Source organism: Asterias amurensis, chromosome 1 (assembly GCF_032118995.1).
Source record: "Asterias amurensis chromosome 1, ASM3211899v1".
NCBI lineage: Eukaryota > Metazoa > Echinodermata > Asteroidea > Forcipulatida > Asteriidae > Asterias > Asterias amurensis.
The window spans coordinates 24,155,383-24,179,233 of NC_092648.1; the positions used below are offsets into that span (position 1 = coordinate 24,155,383).

Consider the following 23,851-nt stretch of genomic DNA (forward strand, 5'->3'; position numbering starts at 1 on the left):
GTGAAAAATTTGAAGAAAAAACACCCTTGTCACACGAAGATGTGTAATTTCAGATGCTTGATTTCGGGACCTATAATTCCGAGGTCTCGAAATAAAATTCGTGCAAAATTACTTCTTTCTCGAAAACTACGTTACTTCAGAGGAAGCCGTTTCCCACAATGTTTTATAACATCAACAGCTTTCCATTGCTCGTTACAAGTTAATTGTTATGCTAACAATTATTTTGAGTAATTACAAATAGTGTTCACTGCCTTTAATCCTGTAATATAGATACAATAAAAGTAACATGTGAATTCATTTCAAAGGGTGTAGTATTTTTGAGATGTTCTTGCTCAATTTCTGTAGCGGTTATTGTTCATGCAGGAAGAATAATTCGTGATTGGAGTACACAATCTGATAAACATTTCATGCAAAAACATTTTTTCAGATCGAAATATTTTTGGAATCCCACTCTCTAATACCACATTCTTTGTTTCTCATAATGCCATACATTATCAACAGCTGCAGTGCTTCTTATACCAGAAGTAATTTTTAATAGTCAATATTTTTGGAGTAATTACCAAAGAACAAAGATTCACATTGTGGCAAACATTGAAAGGAATCACGTGATTCTAAAACTGGCAAAATACTGTCAGCAGCTTGCTTAGCACAATGCTTAGCACCAATACTCACCCCTGGGGGAGCGTTTTCTTATTCCACTGAACCAGAGTGAAATGTGATATGAAATTGACCCTGTGTAGCTTAAGGGGATTATCTGCTGGGGGTCAATATGAGATTAAGGACTTAACCAGAGGATTATTCCTGAATGCATTTCCCCAAACGGATTAAAATTAAATCTTGAAGAAACTTGTTGGGTTACGGAAGGTAAGGGGTGCATAAATCAAAACAATCAATGGAAAATAGAAAAAACCCAAAATGCAGTTTTCGACTTCAGTAAAATCTGTATGCTTTTCAGAAAGTGTGTTCAACGATTTCTGGATTCAAAACACATCACTGGGTAATTTCCTTTCATCAACAACCTGCTCTTTAATTGTCAATACACCCTCGGTGTCGTCAAACCAATGTGTTCAATTACACCGCAAAAACACAGAGGCTTCAAGACGGTAAATTAATAATATCCCGACTACAACCGAGTTTGAGATTTGACTTGGGGCTATGAAATCATCCGTGTTATTTACAAACGAAATAGAGTACACAGCGTTTTATTACTTTTGTTAGGTGAGAACACTTTCGGTTTTTTCCCGCCCTCAGCGTGAAATCGTCCGTGAATACCGTACTCCTTGTGAAGTGTATACCTGAAACAGTTGATATGTCCTTTACGCAGACATAATAGGGCCTACAAAATTTCTAATTTTTCTGAACCTTTATTTTATTAAAACATAATGAAGCAGTCATTTTTACTAGACCTATGGTGGGACTCGAGGGTTAATGTCACACATGCAGGGATCCCTTCATATACACTATAATAACTGTGTTTAAAGTTTAAACAAATATGTTGCACCCACTTTTTAGACATGTTTAAATGATAAACATGTTTATTATTCTGAAAGTTCCGAATGTGGAAGTTGTAGCAATCAAACACACACAAGAATCTAAACATGTTTTAGAAATGTGTTGAAGATCTGACATTGTTTCTATAGAGTGTAGTTATTATTCGTTACTCGCTGAAAGTGTTGAGTTCTCTAATGTTTGATCCACCATTTCCAGAACCAACCACTTCGGTATGGATATGGCATGGTCTATTCGAAAGATGTATTAGTTGTTGCATTAATTGACATGCAATACTTATTGGAATGCAAACTGTTAAATTCTGGATATGGCTTCACTGTGGGCCCATTGGATGTATAATCACACATGATGTTATGACGTCTTATGCTTTTATGTCTGGCTCCCTGACTCCTTTTAAGGGACACGTTGCCTTGGATCGGGCGAGTTGGTCTATGAAAAGTGTTTGAAACCGTTTGTTATAAATTGCGTGGTTAGACAGACGTTTTAAAAGTATAGAATAAAATGAGAAATTGCATGTTTTTTTCTTTGCGAACTAACACGGTCGGCCATTTTGCGGTCTGAAAAGTTTGACTTGTAAATTTCGAGGCATTTTTGTGTGGATCATTATATTCTACTTTTAAAACACCTTTCTAATCATGCATTTTATAACGGTAGGCTAACAAACGCTTTTCATAGACCAACTCACCCGATCCAAGGCAACGTGCCTATACACCTTTTTCATATAGACGCTATAAATATAATATGAACAACAAAGTAATCTATAATTATTTGACGGTCTGATGCATTATTTCCTTGTGATGACAAAGGCTGTTAGATGATTTGTAGATAATGTGCAATTCGGCCTCACTTAAATGCTTATTGAAAGAATGGGCGCACAATTTCCATTTAAGCGTACCGCTAAAAACCATTATATTAAATATATATATGTACATGTTGTAAATGTAAATATTTGTTGTTAAAGTAAATTAAGTCATTCTTTTCTAAAATGGTTTTGTTACTGAATTATTGAAAAAAGGTGCAATATTGTGTAATGTGTTTATTTATAGACTTTAAAAAATGTAATGAAAGGCCTAGCCTACAGTGTAAATAATCGGAACGTGTTGGTACCTATTACAGCCCTGTTGGGAAACACAAGTTGCAACGAGCCATTTATAACAAAGCCTAACGTCCACCTTGGTACCCTGAAACTAAAAGCGGTCTAAAGCTACTGTGTAATGGTGGTTTTTATGTGTCCCCCTCAGTTTGGGGGTGGGGCGGTAGGGGGCACATGTACACACCGAAACACATGACGCATGCAATTATATCCTCTATGCAACGGACAGTATTGCATATGCAATCATGTCCGCCGGACTGTTTTACATATGCAATTGTGTCCGCCCGGACGCTGCTGCATAATGCAATTGTGTCCGCCCGGACACATTTGCATATGCAGTTGTGTCCGTCCCCGTGCAAAACCGCCATTGCAGGTAATTACACGCCCTTAGTCGACGGAACACGTTCGCAATTTTTTTTACAAGCTGAGTCGATGTCATGAATGACATGGGAAATGTTCGGCCGATGGGTATTCGCTGCAATCATAAAGTATGTGAATATTCATGATGCATATATGTAGGTTCAGTAGATGTACAGTCATGTACAAGTCCGCCGGACTTTTTTGCATAGCCCCGGACACGATTGCATATGCAACAGTGTCCGGAGCGGACACTATTGCATGGCGGACACAATTGCATCTGACACCGGCCGCATTAGGATTGGTACCTAACCATTGTCTGAAGCACATCACTGCTCAGCTCAGCTGATGTCTTAAGCAACAGGGGTCCGTGGTTTGGTTCAGGAGGGTCAGGCGAAAAACTCTGTCAAAATCGGTAAGGCCTACGTCTGACTGTTTCACTTATCAATGGTGGATAAGTACAGAAAGAAAAAATACTAAAATTATTCCATGCAATACACAGACAATGTAAATAGTACACTCGAATAAAAAAAATGTGTTTTTTGGGGGAAGTGCAAAACAACACTCTAAATAAACTATGGGCAACTTAGAAGCATTTATAGGCCTACTGGAGTTTCAACAGCGACATTGATGGGCTGGTGTCTATAGGTTAACTCGTGAAGCTCACTGCCTCAAGTTCCAGTGAAACATTTATAATTTGTTCAAAAACAGTTGCTGATTATTTTCATTATCGTAACCTGTAATTATAATGTAATGCCTTTGGTGAGAATTTAAAATTGTTGTTAATCCTGTATAAACGACCCAAGAATTAAAAACAAATTTATCCACAATTTACTAAGTGTGGTTTCGTATTTGTCACTGCTTCTCACTCTTTCTCTCCAGCTGTGTTTCTCCAAATTCCTTCGTCCCTGCTCAGTTGACTCGGTGGTAAACATGGAGCAATGGTGATCGAGATCAATACCCCAGTAGTAGTACTTATAAACCGTACTAGTTGCTGGAGTTCACAGTTTGATTTAGAAACAAAGTAACTCAAATATTCAACCTTCTCTTAATCCCATTGCTCCCTAAATCCCTACAAAATGTTAGTCTCAAAACCAAAATCGAGTTTATGACATTTTTTTAAATGGAAACTTTCTGTGCGGGATATCACTCAAAAACCCCCAAACTGAGGCCCATGTGCATTATACACTGCAACGTTTACGCTACGTTTAAAAGTGTGCCATGATTATTCAAACGAGCGTGCGCAAAATGTGAGGAAAACAAATCGAAAATGGCGGACCGTGAGAGTTTTTGCTCAAGATGTCCCACTTTGGGTGCGCCGTTTTACTGCATTATGGACACTGTTATTCATCCTAGAAAGAATGAACATCTACCACAACCACTGTGGCTCAGGTAAGTTATGATTTATGGTATGTAGAAAACTTGGAACATCTAAGAAAATCCAAAACCAAGTCAAAAGTAATTTGAAATTGTATCATCCACACACACCCGAGCCATGTTTCGCTGGTAGTTCGTATAGTGATGTTATTTTTGGGCGCCTTTTGTTGATTGGTTCACATGATTATAAACAGACGTTACGTAATGAGATGGGCTGTCAAAATCACTGCTTGAAATATTTCTGAAAAAATGAGATCCAGTTACTGGGATGCTTTACCATTTTTCTTCGGTCGTACGACCAATATAAAAAGACAAATTTCGAAAAAGGAGTAAGACCCTTACAGCGCCCCAGTAACTGGGTCCAGGGAGGGAACAATTACTGTAGCAATTTCTGCAAGTTTTTAAATTAAATTTTGAACTTAAGTTGAAAGTTGCTTTTTATATAAAGGCGCTGTATACGCGTTTGGTATAATTTCCCCCAAACCAGTGTTCTCACTAACTTGGTGTATCCCATCATAAGCATAAAATAACAAGCCCGTGAAAATTGAGGCTCAATCGGTCATCAAAGTTGCGAGAAAATGATGAAAGAAAAAACACCCTTGTCGGACGAATTTGTGTGCTTTCAGATAGGAATAAAAGACATCTAGCTAGATGTCTTTTAATATTTTAGTGAGAATTTACCTCTTTCTCAAAAACTGTTACTTCAGCGGGAGTTGTTTCCCACAATGTTTTATACTGCCAACAGCTCTCCAATGCTAGTTACCAAGTCAGTTTTTTTTTAAGTTAACATTTGTTCTGAGTAATTACCAAATGTGTGCTAATATCAGATCAAAATTTAAATAATGATGGTTAAATGAATAATAATGATATCTGGGGAAAATGGAGAATTGAAATCTGTCAACATTTTCATTCAAGGATTCAAAATCACTGGAGTCTGTTAAACATGGAACTGTATGACTAAACACAGTATAACTTGACCCAATATGACTAGATCAGAGTTCAAATTTTTAGTTGAAAGGGTTGGAGCAGACCATTCAAGTGAAAAGAAGAACAACATCATTCATCATTGAATGGGGGTAGAATCCCCCAAATTAGGGGCTTTGTGGTTGATGTGCCTTGAAAAAACATTATGACAGTTGAACAAAATGAGAATAGAAGTAGTTAAACTATACAACAATAAACAGCGGACTGACAAAACAACATATTAGAGTATGCTTTAAGTGAAATCCCAATAACAAACTGGGAAGGACTAGGCCTAAATCATGTCAGTTGAGCTACACAATAAATAAAAAACAAGAACCAAATTCCCCCACCATTCTGTATTTCTGGTCTGCACCTGCACGTTTCAACAACACATTGAATCAATTTTAGGGCAACCATAGGTCATCTGTCTGGGTGCATAGACAACGACTGTTCTATGAACAGCATTCACTACTTATTACATTTTGAATACCTTAATACAAATAGTTCCAATCCATAACACTTTTTCTCTCGAATTGAAACCATGATCTAACTGGGGTGTTTGAGTTGCTCTTTTATTAGCTCTGTCTTGTCATTTTGTTTTATTTTTAATTTTTCGCTATTCAAATTGCTGTTAATTCAGGGGGCTTAAACAGGCCTGCAGGAACAAGGGTTGATGTGGGTGCAATCATCATCAGCCCCAACATATTGGAGAGGCTGCTGCAATATAATACAGTACCCCCCCCCACCCCCCCCCCTATTTTTTGAACATTCTAGCAATTTAGGACTAGTGTTTCAATTACCCCCTCTTGAAATTTTTGAAACAAAATTATATACATTTATAAGGAAGTCTTATATAGCGTAGGTATCTACCAACAAGGTACTATATACACTTATTCAGAAAGAGAGGTTATCAAAAGTTATGAATTCTGAGACCCAAATATGTAGCACCTTATAAGGGTTTACAAGGTGCTACGGCGCATTCAGCAGCCACAGCCAGGAACATCGGGGCGAACCCCTTCTCTTTTCGATAAATCCTTCAACATCATTTAGCTTACAGTGCACCAGTGCACAAGTAGGTAAATTGGATCAGTGGATGAGACTGGACTTCATAAATCCCTGAATACCTGACCTCGAATCAACTGGAGAATCAGGGCATGATGGTTTAGGGATTTGGTTGAATTCTTTTTTTAAATAAGCTTCAATGATGGGAAAACTTATTTTTATTTGCGTGAAATATCTTGCACCAGTAATATTTTAAATACCTTAAAATTTGAAAAGACCTAAAATCCTCCAGAATCCTTCAAAATTTAACAAGGGCATTGTAATGTTGGTTTTATTTTAAGGTATAAATTGGACTTTTTAATAACCCATAATCCTAGATGCATAAATTTGTCGGTAATCTATAATGATATGATATAGACATTATGAGCGTGGGTATCATAAATAAAATTGCAATTGCTTCATGCTTATTGAGTCCTAGTGATGCATGAAATCAAATGTCAATTTCAGAAAAAATGCGAGGCTTAAAGGTTGACGTACTTTAAAGAGCAGATTTGTGTGCACTGTGCAGTATGATGTATTCACACTAACCAGCAGTGGCCCCATACTTGATTTACTTTTAACATTATTTTATTCAAATGGAGGGTATACACTCATGGAAGTTGCTCAAAAAATAATGTTAAAAGCTTTGGAATTGAGAGAAAAAGAAAACATTTTTCACAAATAAATTTGAATCTGAGAAAGGCTTCTTCAGGCATCTGGAAGCACACACTTTTATGCAACAAAAAGGGGCTTTTTTCTTTCAATAATTTCTTGCAACTTCAACAATCGGGCCCAAATTTTCACTTGATTGTTATTTCTTGCACATGTTGGGGCACATCAAGTGAAGACCCTGCCTTTAAATTGGATTTCACAAAAAAAAAAAAGGATTTGCAGAAACAATTATTAAAATAAAACTTTAATTTTTTATTAGTAATTAACATTATTTTATATAAATTAAAAAATATTTTGATTAATTATTACAACGTTGTACTACAACAAAGGTTTCATTTTAAAAACACAGCACAAGGCCGTGCATTCAATTGCAATCAATCAACAGTGTCTACAGCTTGCTGTGTTATTTATCACATGCACACTGTTTTACCAGTGTATCATCCTTTATATTATTCAGATGATGTGAGATTCTAACCTACTTAGTCTTCTGGCTGCAGCTGAGACATTTTGGTCATCTTTAAAGGGTCTGTACAACATCGGTAAGATAGAAAATTGAGATGTTTACAGATTAGCACATATGGTGTAAAACTTTCCTTAAAATAATTGTGCTTGTGTGCTATTATTTGAGGTAAGAGTAAAACAAGTTAATAAATTGATGTTCGAAAACAGAGAAATAAGAGTTTGTTTGAATCGATGGAGGGTTAACATCTACTAGGGTTGCTGTTTGATGTTGGGTCACATAATGTGCAGGAACTGGCTTGAAAAGGATAAAAAAATAAGACATTCAAATGCAACTCCTGAAACTACTTCCAAGAGGGCAAGGCCATTTTCATTTTCAAAAGAGCACTTCCATTAGAAACCAAGGCCAAGACCAGGACCAAGTGTATTTCCAGGCCCGCTGTGTCTATTTTGGAAGGTCTGTCCAAACAATCTTTAGGAGTTTAACCTTACTATGAAAATCACATTTAACAAGGACAAAAAGAGCCAGGACTTCCTGCAAGCTCCATGCACACCCTACACTGCTGGGGTTTCAGTTGAAAAAGCAGCATATCATTTTTATCAACTTTGATAGTGAAGAAAGCGGCGTGTCTAATAACCAGCTGTTATAACAATTCTTGAATTTATGTTGAAAGTACATCATTTCAAAGTTCCTATACAAACAGTGTAGTGTTTTGCCTGCAAAGTAAAGTGCCAAAATTGCAAAAAGTCTGTATTTTTTGTGTGGACAAGGTTAGATGGACTAAAGCTTTCACTGAGTGGTTTATCATAATAATACATGTATCCTGCCCTCTCTATTCTCTTACTGATTAGATCTCAGATGAACTCTAACTTAAGGAGGGCATTCTGGAGTTTTCCCCTACAATCAGCAAGCCTAGTTTGGTTGGATTTGGTGGAATGTTCCAAGTTTATTGTCATTGTGTCAAAGTGAGTAACATTAATGTCAACACAAAGCCTAAGCATATCTAAACAAGCCTTATTATCTTAAAGGCAGTGGACACTATTGGTAATTACTCAAAATAATTAATAGCATAAAACCTTACTTGGTAATGAGGAATGAGGAGAGGTTGATTGTATAAAACATTGTGAGAAACGGCTCCAGCTGAAGTGACGTAGTTTTCGAGAAAGAAGTAATTTTCCACGAATTTGATTTCAAGACATCAAGTTTAGAATTCGAAATAAAGCATCTGAAAGCACGCAAACTTTGTGTGACAAGGGTGTTTTTTTCTCTTTCATAGTTATCTCGCAACTCCGATGACCAATTGAGCTCAATTTTTCACAGGTTTGTTATTTTATGCATATGTTGAGATACACCAAGTGAGAAGACTGGTCTTTGACAATTACCAATAGTGTCCAGTGTCTTTAAGCATAGACCTTATGTGTATACCTTATACTCAGTACGCACAAGTTCGACAGGGAATGAGGTGCATGCTGGTCTAGAGTGATCAAGTTTGATAGCTGGCTAGTTGATCGCTAGCTAGACCATCATGCACCTCATTTAACAGTTAGCGCTTGCGCAATGGGTATTTGCCTAAATGTCTATAGACAAAAAGGTCTATATATAGACCTTTTCGCAAATACCATTGCGCAAGCGCAAACAGTCGAATGAGGTGCTTGCTGGTCTAGCTAGTGATCAAATTTGATAGCTAGCTAGACCAGCATGCACCTGATTCCACGTCTATTATGCGCATACCGAGTATTTGCGATAAGGTCTATGGTAAGGTAAAGAAGATGCATGGTACAAATCTGTGCGTTTCCATTGTTTAGTCACCGGTTTACCTCTAACATGGTGGCTTGATGAGATCGTTGATGACATCAATGCTTAAGGTTTATTGGTGCAGGGAGGGGAGGGGGGTCCTCAGACAAATTAAGTAAAAATTGCCATTTTCAATTATTTTTTTTGAACCTAGCACCCGTAGGTCAGAAAAAAACAAGTTACGTTGTGCTTGGAGACCTTTAAACATTAAGTAAACTGTGCACAGCTAATTTTGTCAGAGTTAGTTTATTTCACAATTTGTTCAAAATTTCATATAATTTTTTTTTTAAACTGGCTTCTTTTTCAAAATAGGAAACAAATTAAACAAAAATGTTAAGCAAGATTTACAATTCATAAAGTAATTAACAGTGCTTGAATAGTTACAGTGATCCAACTTGACACTGGACTGCTGGCTTAAGGCCAGTGATTTTTGCTTTGCGCCAGCAAACTCATGACTGTACAAGTTCGGCAGGAACATTTTTTTTCTTCAAATGTTGACTTTCAGTTTTATAATAAAATTGTTCAATTCTATTGAGCATTGATGCATAAATGCCCACAATACAAATGAGTGAGGTATTTTTCTCATTTCAATTCAGCCTTGTTTAACCAATTTAAACCAGTGGTTTTTGGAATTTCCCCAAAAGTCCAGCTGTCGATTTCACAAAGAGTTGGGACTCGTCTTATCTCGAGTTAGGATGAGTTACTCATCCTAACTTAGGGTTAATCTTAAAGTCTGCATGCTACAGTGCAGGGTTGGCACTTGTCCTAATTCATAAGATTAATCCCAAGTTAGGAAGAGTTTTGTGAAATTGACAGCTGGGTTACCAATAACTGCTCGGTTAAGTTTCCAAATAATTAATTATAATAAGAAGCGGGTAAACATAAACCCTTTTATTAATGGGGAACATAACCCAAACTAAATACCACCTCAATCTGAAAAATCAAATATTAATCCATTAAAACTTAATACATTTGTAAGGAACCAATAGATATGGTGATTTATATTCTGTAGTGTAAAATTTCAACTGCGTAGTTCAACCCAAGATGAATAAATTACAAAATTTGTATAAAGTAATAATGCTAACCAATCTCCTCTTGAACATGAGATTATTAGGCTGTGTCAGAAATGGCGACTTTGGCTACAGCTTTGGCTAGATCGCACGTGTCTGCCTATTCTACAACACTGGGAGATGCACTGATCTAGCCAGAGCTGTAGCCGAAGTCAACGTTTCGGAACTGATCTAGCCAGAGCTGTAGCCGAAGTCAACGTTTCGGACTCGGCCTAAGATTGTTGACTGTAGATCATGATGCAATTATCTTCATTTTCTTTCCTGAGTACAGCAAATTATATGAATACTTTAGTGAATAAAAAAAAAAAAATAGCCATGTTAGTCTGACAGATAAAACGTGGAAGGAAGATAGTAGCACTAACTAATTACATGATAAAAAAATGATCTTTTATGAAATTAGTTACTTAAAGTACTACCACTGCATTCCTTATATTATTTATAAGTGAGTCAGACTTTTTGACCTGTAAGCCTCATTTTGGTTATCATTGTTTTAAATAGGAGGAAGATCCAAGATGGCCGCAACTTGATATGGGTTCAACCTTTCCTTACTGTAACCCAAGTCCAAGTGAGGTGAAGACTTGTTCACTTTGAACAAAAAGACTTGAGAGGAGGACCATATCACTGTACAGTAAACAGGTTAAAGAATCCTGAGTCTTCAAAGGCAGTGGACACTATTGGTAATTACTCAAAATAATTATTAGCATAAAACCTCACTTGGTAAGAAGTAGTGGGAAGAGGTTGATAATATAAAACATTGTGAGAAACGACTCTCTCTGAAGTGACGTAGTTTTAGAGAAATAAGTTATTCTCCACGAACTTGATTTCAAGACCTCAGAGTTAAAATTTGAGGTCTCGAAACCAAGCATCTGAAAGCGCACAACTTCATGGTCCGACGACCAATCGAGCTCACATTTTCACAGGTTTGTTATTTTATGCATATATTGAGATACACCAAGTGAGACAACTGGTCTTTGACAATTACCAATAGTGTCCAGTGTCTTTAACCTGTCATAAGTAATCAATGTAAATGTTGTCATTCTAGATGAGAGGTAGTTTCTTCTTTCAACTGTTCACACACTGAGCCAAGATTGTGCTGGTCCTCCAGGTAAATGAACCTCTCATGAAAGAGTTCAGTCACAGAACCTACTTTCTATTAACTAGGACTCTGTTTACTTTTCAAGGCGTTTGCTTTGTGCCTAATATCGGAATATAATTTTGTTTACCCTCACACTAATGTTTTTGGAATCCCTCTCTCCAACTCTCTCCTTTCAAGGGAATTGTTTCTCAAAATGTTATATATTATCAATAACTGCAGTACATCTTACTAAGTTCTCATGGTCATCAATTTTTACCAAAGGTATATACTTCCTTTAAAAGTGTTTTGTTGTGTACAAAACAAGGGACATTTTAATTTGTAGTTTTATCAATTAACAAACTCATGGCTGTTTCTTTACAGAAGCTCATAATTGTTTCCTTAAATATGAAATTGCATCAAAGGAAAGCGGTTTCACTTCACACTAGGTGAGCTTTACACAAAAATGATTTATTTCATTTTAATTTCTGCCAAAACCATCAATTTCATTTCTCTACACTTCCACAAAGATCTGCCAAAAGTTAAAACAGGTCAGTCATGCCCTTAACATCTGACTCCCATATTGCATTTAACTTTAACAGTGACATGATTTTGTTTGGTTAACATAAAATGAAACTTTCCATTGTTAAATCTTGGTGGTTATATTTACATGTAATCAAGAATGATTGAAATAAAATGGTCGAAAAGAAAACATTTAATTTTAAATCAGAAAGAACATAGTATATCTCCACTTTAAGAACCATATGCACTCAATAAATGGTTTAATTGAATAATATTTAAAAAAAATAGTTAATGGCCTGACGTTTCAACCCTGCTAGACCAACTTGGGTAATAACCAAACCTATAGTGGTTCAGGGGCCAAACTTCATGGAGCATAACAAGTAACTATGCAAAAAAACAATTTTGCTTACCAGAATAAAGTTACCAGCCAAAATACTAAGCCACATGTACTTGTGTCCCGCTAATATTTGCTTAGCGGAAAATTATAGATCAATGTCATATTGTGTTACTGTCTGCTACCCTCTCCATTTTTGGAGTCAAATTGCACTTACTGTAAAAGTTAAAGTATGCGTGCCATGCCTAAAATATGAACTACACTGTACAACAAACTGGTATGTCGACTCCCAAAATGGTGCAAGCAATATTATAGTAATGGGGACACCAGGTGAATTGGGTCAAAAGAAATTTTGCTTGAACCTTGAAGGTTTGAATGCAGTAAAAAATCTCGTCATTTAAGCACCAGTGTGCACACACCTACCCGATCCTCTCTGATCGACTTTTAAGATTGCAATCCTTGATCTTTGCAAGTACAGGGTCAGTGCCACATGTCCATGATGGTGCTGAAAGAATCCAATAGTCAGCCCTTCAAAGCATAGTCTCACTTTAGTCAAGCTCATATTCATCTGGAACTATCAGCTGTTTGACCCAAGGATCCTCCATTTCTTGTAGAGAGCAGAATATACATCCTGCACCCTCCCATGATCTTCAACGACACAAGAACTCACTTTCATAGGATTGGAACTGCCTCTAGCTACCGGGCAATGGAGTCAGTCTAGCTGGTAAGACACTGCTCTAGAACTGCAAGGGTCGTGGGTTTGAATCCCACCCAAGTAAATATGCCTGTGATATTTTTTCACAGGACTCGGGGAAAGTACTGAGGGCTAACACATCTGTGTATAGGTAATAACCAAAAATTAATAACTCTAATTCTTGTAAATGGATAAGTTGTTTAAATTGGACAATTATTCCTGATTATTATTTGTCAAGTCAAAGCTAAACTCCATAGTTTGTACATTTGGTGGCAGCGTGACTGGATCATCCAGTTGATGTATTTTCCCGATTTACAATTGACAGGGTGGCATTAGCAAGTATTAAATGAACTATACAAATTTATTGACTACTTGTATAATACACAGTGGGTCTATGTACCTAGCTCTACTAATACATTGGTGAACCCATTGCGTAGCATATCTGATGTCGAACTCAAAGGCTCATGAATAAAGCTAGGTTTCACAGATTTGTCATTTTATGCATATGTTGGGATACACCAAGTGAAGATACTGGTCTATGGAGCCCTGAAACCATTTAAAGGCAGTGAACACTATTGGTAATTGTCAAACACTAGCCTTAACAATTCGTGTATCTCAACATAAGCATAAAATAAACCTGTGAAAATGTGAGCTCAATCGGTCATCGAACTTGCGAGATAATAATTAAAGAAAAATAACCATTGTCACATGAAGTTGTGTGCGTTTAGACAGTTGATTTCGAGACCTCAAGTTCTAAACTTGAGGTCTCGAAATCAAATTCGTGGAAAATTACTTCTTTCTCGAAAACTACGCAAATTCAGAGGGAACCGTTTCTCACAATGTTTTATACCATCAATCTCTCCCCATTACTCGTTACCAAGTAAGGTTTTATACTAACAACTATTTTGAGTAATTACCAATAGTGTCCACTGCCTTTAAGCCTATAACCTAAACCTAGTATATACATTGTAGTCTATGCATAGTAACAAGGAGACACTAATAGATTGGTTAAGACTACTAGTTGATCATCGGTAAACTGTTGTTTATGTTCATGCCAGTTGTCATGATGCGTCCTTCTGAAGTCGGATAGAGTCTTTCGTACAGTCATCTGTGTAAGAGAGAGCAAATATCAACAAATAATAACTGAAATATCAGGCATTTCTTTCAGGTTATTAGGTAATGTGTCATAGTTTTTAATGTCTGCAAGCATTTCAATTACCCGTGTTGGGATAAAATAAAGATTAATTGAATTAAATTGAAAGGAGCTGCCGCCTGCGTATTCCTGATTCTGCAGAAAGTTCCCTAACAATAAACCCATTTGAAAAGTTCGAAATCTCCCTTTTCCAACATGTTATATTAAATATGAATCTCAATATCTCCCTTTGTGCACAAAATCTCCCATGACTGTAAGCTGCAAAATGTTGGCACCCCGGGGTTATGCAGATTACCCTTCCAGCCCCCCTCCCCCAAGGTAATTAAAGAAGAGGGAGTTTGGGCAAGAGCAGATCATAATTGCAACATTCAGGAAGAGACAACCATGTGAATTATGAATGACTTATTAAAGACCCTCTTTTGAACAACATGTAGCAAGGTACGAGAACGATAGATGTACATGACATGTCATTTGGGGAGTTGTGGACATTATTTGGTGTGTAAGTCGTACTGTGAAAAAATAGAATTAGCTGTTGCAAACTACTTAACAACCAAAAGAACCAATGCTATGATTTATGATAGCAATAAATTGTTTAATGGCATGGCATTTCAACTCTAGCAGGGTCTTTCTGCTCAGGTCAACATTTCAGGCCATTAACTCATTTGCACAATGTAGGACAAACTCACCTCTATGGGTTGAGGGTCGTGTAAATGACCTGTAAGATCCATGAGTATTGCCGGCATCCACTCAGGTACATCATAGGGGTAGGCCTGCACACAGGCACTCAGACCAATGATACCTGCATGACGCTGAACCACTGATGCTGAAAACTCTGTTATTAAGAGATGATCAAGTCCACTTGTTATAGTAACTCGGGCATGATATTTGGCCTTAAGCCTGGTTCACACTTCCTACGAATGAGTTACCATCTTTGCAACACAAATTTGCATTAAATAATTCGCATCAGTTGGCTTATGCTCAAATCCTGCCAAACAATCACTGTGAAAACAGCCCTGTGATATCCTAATTTGTGTGACATTCGCATAAAGTATGAACCGAGCTTAACACAGGTGCAGGAACATTTTGTTGAATACATAGGCATTTATAGACTTTTTAACAGCCGTTTAGGGAGAAGCTTAAAAATTGGGCACCACATGGGCCCAAAATAATGCCACTGTGGGCACTACCCACATCCATTTGACCACCAGATTGTCCAGCTATACTGCATCATCGTGCCCAAGCACAGGAGTAGTCCTGCATTAGTACTCTGAGCATTTCACTAGAACATGCACTGGAACACTTTTCCGATCCAATTATAGCATACCACTTTAAGATGTTCCCAGAATAAGTATGTGGTGTACTAGTTTGAGTAGGTTTGGACAAGAAACCGATGGTGGACTAACAGTTGATGGCTGAACTTGCTCACTGACAATCTTGTCCCTCTGTTCAAGTCAAGATACTGGGATTGTCTGGGATTTTTTCCACAAAAGTCTAAATTATTCTCACAGTGTCTTATCAATCCTCACCACACTACCAGCAGAGCCAAAGATTTTGCCATTTTTAAATTATGACTCCTGTACATCACAGTTCCAGTATCATAGTGAAGAATAATAATAGCCTACGGTAACCTGCGAAGCAACCAAGTTTAGCAAGCTGGGTCCAAATAGCTGACTAGAAGAAGACTAACTACAGGCAACTGGACATACATGTAGTTAAGTAGACACTGGACACTATTGGCAATTGTCAAAGACCAGTCTTCTCACTTGGTGTATCTCACCATATGCATAAAATAAACCGGTGAAAATTTGAGCTCAATTGGTCGTCGAAGTTGCGAGATAATAATGAAAGAAAAAACGCCCCTGTCACACGAAGTTGTGTGCTTTCAGACGCTTGGGTCTCAAAATAAAAGTCATGCAAAATTACTTCTTTCTTGAAAACAACGTTACTTCAGAGGGAGCCGTTTCTCACAATGTTTTTATACTATCACCAGCCCTCCATTACTTGTTACCAAGTTAGTAGTTTTTATGCTAAATATTATTTTGAGTAATTACCAATAGTGTCCACTGCCTTTAAGTCAAGTTAGTACAACAAATGTAAAAAACTAACCTTCATTATTGAAGTTACTCTGAAGACGTACCCTCTTGGCTGGTAGTCTCGTCTTACACAAACTCTCAAAGTGATTTTGTAGTTTAGGCTCAATGGAGAAGACTCCACAGTGAAAGAGTCCACTTAGGGTGGTACCTGCCATTTCTCTCACCTATGAGCATTGGAAAAAAACAATGGTAAACCAGACAGAGGGAAAGGGATCATGACTGCTTTAAACGGTTGCCATGTAACCGATATTGGTATTTAGGAACCAAGAACCAATGGGAGAACACCCCCTGAGTCATTGTCGAGTGGTTCATGTATGGAGCATCAAACCCGAGTTCTGACAGCTGAGTGAGGTCTACACTTGACCGAATGGGTGCTGAAACAGTGTATTTACCCCTTTACAGTCTGTAATGATGAAGGCATGGTTAGAATCCTCTAGGAGCTGGTAGAGCATAATGCACTACCTTTTCACCTTTTTATAAAGCAAATGCGTTGCTCAAGGACACAAGTGTCATGGGTGGGTATTGAACCCTAACTCTGCTGCTGACATCACTAGAACTAGAACAAAACTCTGGCTCTGGTGAACTAGACTGCTCGGCCACGACACGCTAAGACTTTCAAAGTGGCCTAAGCCCAAATTCATGGATAACAGATTTGTGCTAACAAAACCAAGCTCTGATCAACTAGACCACTTCGCCACGACATGCCACAATTTGCAACACAGCTCAAGCAGATGTTAGAGTCCAAGCTCAAGGTCATGGATAACGGATTGCGCATTATTCACACTTGTTTTCTTACCTCTAGTCGGTCATCCTTGAGCAGGTCTAGCACTAATTGATGTATCGTTGCTACTGACTGCGACTGGTTACTCACAGTGAAGAGGTTATAGTACACCATCACTTGAAGATAACCTAGGAGTGTCACTTTGGCTCTCCAAGATGTACCAAGGGCAATCTGAAAACAACAACAAAAACAACATTCAGGGGGGTTCACGTTGGCTCAGTGGTTTCTTTCCCTGCTTTTCACCACTATGGATCCCAGTTCGAATCCCAGCTGAGACCGAAGCCTGTCTAGGTTTTCCCAGTATTTTTCCTTTTTAGTATCCTAGCGCTTTAGTAATTAATAACACTTGGTACAAGCTGCAATCACCAAACTGTGCTCCGTGTAAGAAAACTCGTTTATAAAAATGAAAATGTCATGCAAACATTGGACCCTTGTATCAAAGTTACACTCGGCTACTGAACTCAATGCTCATGTCAACAAAGATAGAGCTTATGTAGTTAAAAAAAAAAAAATCTTGGGAAGGGGTGAATCACCCCTGCCGTGGTTAATGGAAATAGTGTTGTCAAGATTTTAAAACAGATTAGCACCAAAACTCTGATTGGGCGGGATTGTAGATGAAACATGCACGTGTGAAAGGCTTTTATTGGCCGAGAGTTGTGTGTAGTCCGTACACATGTGAACTTTTCCATTGTTTATCATCAAAGATGTTGGTTATTGACACCGTGTGCAGTCTGTCTATTGCCTGTTAGGAACACTCAGTCCATTAACCCTTTATGTTGCCACTGAGAAAGGTACTTGCTGAACTGAGAAGAATGTTTCATGCCACCTGTTCGGACATATAATCTCTTGTCCCCTTGTCAATATGCACATGTCACAATTATGGGTAGACTTTTTATTACAAAGACATCAAACGAACTTTGCAGATCTTGGATTCAACAAACTCAAGCACTTTTTATTCATCATTGACACAGCGGTTGTTAATTGATTGAGAAAAAAAAACCCATTGAGATAACTACTACATCGCAGTTTTCACACTGTTGCTCATAAAATGGATAAAAGAAGAAATTGTGTACGCATTATTGTGGCTGCGCACCAATGTAACTCATTAATAACTACACCCCCTTACCTGTTGTAGTGAGCCAAGCACTATTGGGATAGTCTCAGGTTGAAGGAGAGCCTGGGCCATGTAAGCCATTAAGACTTTAGCTAGTAGACTCAACTCCTCATCACTCTCAAAACCCTCCAGAGGAGCAAGCTGAAGAAAATAAATAGACAAAGCAACGTTCTTAGTTTTCATCCAAAGAATATTATGTAAAAATTGACGTAATATGATTGTTCTTTTCTTCTTGGAGCTTGCCTGGAACTGGTTGCCTGTAAATTGCCCTGTGTGACACGACCCTACGATGCCCTATTTAAATAAGGTGTGGCAAAGTCTCTTGATTTAATTTTCAGAAAACCCATACCATAAATAGCAGGATTTACCCCTCTATCATGAAAAGTGTGCTACGTTCTTTAATGAACATCAATACACAAAACGCCTAAGAAGCCTACTATCTGGTTTGACCTGTACACTGATGTGTGTTAAGCACTGTAAACTCAGTGCACCCCCACCCAGCTCTGTCAAAACACAAAACAACTTTTAACTGTCTAAATCCTGTGTACAACAAACTAAAGCATTAGCTGACCCTACATTCAGAAGAAAACCCCAGAAAATTGAGAAAAGTTTCGACTTACTAGTGGAAGAAATTGGAATATCACAGACGGAGTAGATGGGAACATTCCTCCTAGGGTACTCACGAGCCACTTCATTACTAGAAAGAAAAAAATATATTAGTTTCAAAAACTTTGTAAGAGCAGAAAAATAGAAAGGAGACAGTCTGACACTCGAACCTTTTTACAGTGTTTTTGTGGGCCACTTCACAACAAATGATTTTCTTTTCAGAATTTTGGGGGGACAGACTTGTTTATATCCATTCAGAAGTTTTGCAGGTTCTGCGAATCACAGTGAGTGTCTACTCAATGGTCTCTCATGACAACATCAAATCCCGCTGCTAATTATGAAAACCTTTGTAAACTTTCCTTTGTTAAGTCAGGGCAACGATATTTGGAAAGTGATTACTCAAGAAGCTCCAACCAGTTAAAAATAAGTGCTGCGGGTGGACACGGAAGTTGTTCTTACAAAACTGTCATGAGGTGGTTCAGTTGTGGATGGCACAATTGAATTGCGCATTATGAATTTTCTTTATTTATGCTTTCACTTTTTTATAAATGATAAGAAACACATATAAGTGAACCACTTGGTACCCATCACATCAGCAGTTTTTCCAACGGTTGCCAAATGGTCAACAACAGGTAGGCAAACCAGGGTAAACTCACCTGTTTTACATAATCTAATCGCAGCCTCTTTTTCTGCAGACACTTTATCATTCAGCGCTGCTGTTCCATGATTCAGGCCCTCTGTTGACGGTGAAGAGTCCAGGTTCTGAATCGGAGCCAATAGGGGGATCACACGGTCCACAAAATTCTTTGCGTGAGGTGATGAAGGTTTTCCATTGGGCAAAGCGAAGTCATACAAGAATATGGTCGCTAAGGTACTGAATATACACACAAAAAACATCCGTTATCATTTAATTGAAAAAAACGCTTCTCTTTTTGTCACAACTTTTGAAAGGAAAGTTTACATTCCCTCAATGTTTCACTATTTATGAAAAAGGAATTCTTCAGAGCAGCTAAGTAAGTCCAGGCTTGAAAACATGAATTTGCCAACAGAGTAAGTAATTGTACCACATTATTTAGCCTTTGAGAAATACTCTGCTAAAGTCGAAACGTCAGGCCATAATTTTTTTTTTTTGCATTTCTACCATCGGTTCTTTTGGTTGGTAATTTGTTTGCAACAGCTAATTCTATTTTCTCAAAATTGTTTAAATCTAAATCGCAAATATTGTCAAGCTGTCTGGCTGCACCAATGCATGACCTGTGCTTAACTTTTGGTAATCTGTGATGAAATCACAACGTACTTGACGTTCCCGTTCAGAAGAACAGTGCTTTGAGCATAACCCAAAACAAAGAATTGATTCCCTCAACAACGAAGTAGCGTTGTTAATCATACCTGCCGATATGGTCTCTAACATTCTTATAGCTGTGTGCCAAGTTCTGCTCCAAGTACTCCAACAACCCTCGGAGTAGTTCAGGTATCCTCCATTCCTGCTGAGCGAAGCCACCTTGGAGTATGTACAACCAACTGATGAAGATACAAGGAAGTAATAACGGGAAGACAATATTAGGATATTATTTCAGAAATAAATACTAAACATGTTCATTGACTACAGTAAATATAGACAGGAACCTGATAAAAACATTATATCACATGACATGTTACTCATTTTCAGTTTCTGCTGTGTGTCTATGCCGAGTCAATTTGTACATCTATACAATTGTCCCAAGGAAATGTCAGGTGACTCTGCGGCAGAACAGTTAATTACAATCCTATAAGCTAAAGTAGCAGTCCAAGTCTATTTTCTATACCATCCACCCTGGTAATAGTTAAAAAGCAGGACAGTTCTTTTCAGAACTGAGAAGTCTCCCGAACCCCTGATTATCTACTCCGCCTCAATAGAATAAAGCAAGACAGTTCTCTAAGAACAAACTCTACCTGGCAAGTAGATATACACATGGTGTTACCGCAAACCAAATAAACATAAATGTCAGGTACTTTGTAAGAATTTGTGGTGATAAAACCCCATGCAAAATATTTCAGAATTAAAAAACAACTGAAATCAGATGCACGACTATTTAATGAAGTAATAAAACCATCTCTACAAAGTAGCTACATGTACATACCGTACACAACTTTCAAAAATTCTTGACAAGATTCAGATCCACTAAACTCCCATTTGGGACAAAAACTGAACCAAATTATTACCACTACACAACCTTGAAAACAGTAGGCATTGAAATCTTACCTGGCTTCAAGGAATGATCCTCCTTCCACATACGTTGGGAACTCCATCAGCGTCTCAAAGAGCCAGTGTAGCTTACGTGGATCTCTGCTTTCACTCATTGTAGAGACGGCTGTACCCCAATCAAAGAGAGTCTCCACCGTCACCTGGGAGAGGGCGCTCTTCAGAATGGGACTCAGGAACTCCCACAATTGGGATGTCTGGAGGAGGAGAAGAGAAATAAGTTCAGGAGGGTAAAACAAATTATTTGATCGGGTTTTTTTTCAGACCATCTTTTCTGATCAGGAAGGGTACGGGTAGATTTTTCCCCCATAAAATGTTAATTATCTCACTAATAGAAATATGGTATGGGTCTCTTAAGCCCGGTTCACACTTCCTTGGTATGCGATGCCAATATAGCGTGAATTTGACGTCACAACTCTGTTTTCGCTGCGATATTCCCAGAAGAGTTGAGGACAACTCAACCCCTGTGAATTATTCGTTGACGTCAACATTTGTATCGCATTCGCAGGAAGTATGAACTGGGCTTTATTTGTGTCGTGGGTAGTGCATCAGACTGAAGTTCTAGTGGTTACGTCGTCAGGGTGTTAGTTCAGGATATTATTAATATAATTAAGGATGAAGACACCTTGAACCTCCTGGGAGTTGAGGGGAGTGTCATTACAGCAAATTCATAGACTTTCCTACTTTCCTACCAAATAAGAAACAAAAACAAATCAAACAAATCTGGGAATTCCAAAGGAACCTCTCAAAAAATGAGAGAAAATCTCAGGAAAGACTGTTTGGAACGTGTAGGACATTGAAATATAAATCTTTCAAAAAAACTTTAAAACTTCAAAATTAGTAAGGCTCAATTCATAATTAAACACTGTGTGGATGTAACCCTTTAAGCATAGGTTGAATTGCAATCTGCCAGTGTTTGCTAAATTTCGCCCATTCCGTGTACTTTATTCAAATAAACTGTCAGCTTACCCTATATTATACCTTGATGAAGGACAGTACGACACATAACTATGTTTACACAACTCAAGTGTATACTCAGCACTTCTATTTGTATATATGTAATACAAATAGAAATGCTGAGTACACATATGTAAGACAAATAGATATACACCTGTGTAATATTAAAGGAAACGTTGCCTTGGATCGGTCGAGTTGGTCTATAAAAAGCGTTTGTAACCGTTTGTTATAAAATGCATGTGGGTAGAAAGATGTTGTAAAAGTAGAATACAATGATCCACGCAAACATGCCTTGAAATTGCACGATTTTCCTTTTACCTCGTCGACTAACACGGTCGTCCATTTATGGGAGTCAAATTTTAGACTCCCATAAATGGCCAACCGTGTTAGTTCGCAAAGTAAAAAGGAGAACCACACAATTTCGAGGCAAACTTGTGTGGATGATTGTATTCTACTGTTAAATTATCTTTCTAACCATATGCATTTTATAACAAACGGTTACAAATGCTTTTCAAAGACCAACTCGACCGATCCAGGGCAACGTGTTCCTTTAAGCATTGAGTGTCACCATAACAACCATCAACACTACTCTAATTCAACCACTTAAGGCTTCATCTACTCTTTGCTTTGTACAAATAAAAGATCTGGGCTCGATTTCACAAAGCAATAACATTCATTGTAAGACAAATTGTCAGTATAACCAGACTGATTTGTATTGTGACATATCACTTTACATAGTAACTACGATTGACTTGCAGTTACGATCAATCTTAGATCTTTGTGAAATCGGTCCCTGTATAATTAACCCCAAAGCTTAATGATCTCAAACTACTCCACTCGTCTGCAGAGAGCTATTGCTGGCAGTAAAAAGGAATAGGCGCTTTTAAGCAAAAACATTTGTTTACACCTTCCTGAGGTTTTTATCAGAGGTTATAGTGTCCAGTGTCTTTAAACACAAAAATGTATTGTTAACAAATTAATTAGTCTTCTCACTGGGTGTGTCCCAACACAGTGCATAAAATAACAATGAGCTCAATTGGTCATCGAAGTTGCAAGAGAATAATGAAAGAAAAAACACCGTTGTTGCATAATGCGTTCATGGATACATAATAAAAGACTTCAGGTCTGAAGGCTTTTATTATTTGATTGAGAAATGACCTCTTTCTCAAAAACTATGTTACTGCAGAGGGAGCCATGTTTTATACTATCGACAGCAGCTCTCAATTGCTCGTTACCAAGTAAGTTTTTATGCTAGCCATTATTTTGAGTAATTACCAATAGCGTCCAGTGCCTTTAGGTATGATCTAATAAGTGATTTGATGTGGTAAGCTCCAGCTGGGCTGCGTTCTTACCTTGGTGAATCCCCAGTGTTTGCTGCCTCGTACCAGACCAGTCATGATCTCAGCCAGACACCGCTGGTCACTCTCCTGGGAGCTTTGAGCTAGTCGACTCAGATGAGGCTTGAAAACTGGCAAGAACGCATCTCCAAAGTTCCGGAACAGACCCTGTGTGCCAAACGCAAAATGAACATGTCATCGTCAAGATTATCCCCAGCGCTCGCCTCTCACCAAGGTGACCCCGGTTCGATTCCCGGCCAGGGCCATAAGTGAGTTGAGTTGTGCGTTGGTTCTCTGCTGTGCCACAAGGGTTTTCCAGACTATCCGGTTTTCCTCCCTCGGGAAAAATCAAACACTTTCGATCTTGGCTGTGCTCCCAGGTCATAATGGGTTGATGTGGCCCTGGCAGCCAAAGGCGCCCCTGCATGCCTGCTTCTCAAACACGTTGCAGCCGCGTTCTTCGCAATTCAGCTCTTAGCTGCGAGTAAGGATGATTAGCCCCCAAAATTATTATTTTTTATTATTGAAAGTGTCCACTTTGAAACCTGAGCCTAATTTAATACAACTGCTTAAGCAGACAACATTGCTCAACAATTTTCTAAGCATTTTA

At 38.0% G+C, this 23,851-nt stretch overlaps 1 protein-coding gene and 1 long non-coding RNA gene across 2 annotated transcripts in view; one reads left to right on the plus strand and one right to left on the minus strand.

Moving 5' to 3' along the window:
• The first annotated feature begins 4,217 nt into the window (after positions 1 to 4,217).
• On the plus strand, positions 4,218 to 10,957 carry LOC139933781 (uncharacterized). Its single transcript, XR_011785620.1, has 4 exons — positions 4,218 to 4,351; positions 7,470 to 7,551; positions 8,324 to 8,437; positions 10,835 to 10,957. It is a non-coding gene; the product is annotated as an uncharacterized lncRNA (long non-coding RNA).
• The window catches only part of LOC139933771 (proteasome activator complex subunit 4-like), a 42,424-nt gene continuing 28,077 nt past the window's right edge, over positions 9,505 to 23,851 (minus strand). Inside the window, exons 31-40 of the mRNA XM_071927977.1 lie at positions 23,257 to 23,409; positions 20,948 to 21,144; positions 20,095 to 20,226; positions 19,362 to 19,579; positions 18,720 to 18,796; positions 18,112 to 18,240; positions 17,001 to 17,156; positions 16,218 to 16,368; positions 14,798 to 14,943; positions 9,505 to 14,066 (exon numbers count right to left, since the gene is read on the minus strand). Of these exons, the coding sequence (XP_071784078.1) occupies positions 13,932 to 14,066; positions 14,798 to 14,943; positions 16,218 to 16,368; positions 17,001 to 17,156; positions 18,112 to 18,240; positions 18,720 to 18,796; positions 19,362 to 19,579; positions 20,095 to 20,226; positions 20,948 to 21,144; positions 23,257 to 23,409 (1,494 nt within the window). The 3' untranslated portion in view covers positions 9,505 to 13,931. The remainder of the gene's footprint in view (positions 14,067 to 14,797; positions 14,944 to 16,217; positions 16,369 to 17,000; positions 17,157 to 18,111; positions 18,241 to 18,719; positions 18,797 to 19,361; positions 19,580 to 20,094; positions 20,227 to 20,947; positions 21,145 to 23,256; positions 23,410 to 23,851) is intronic.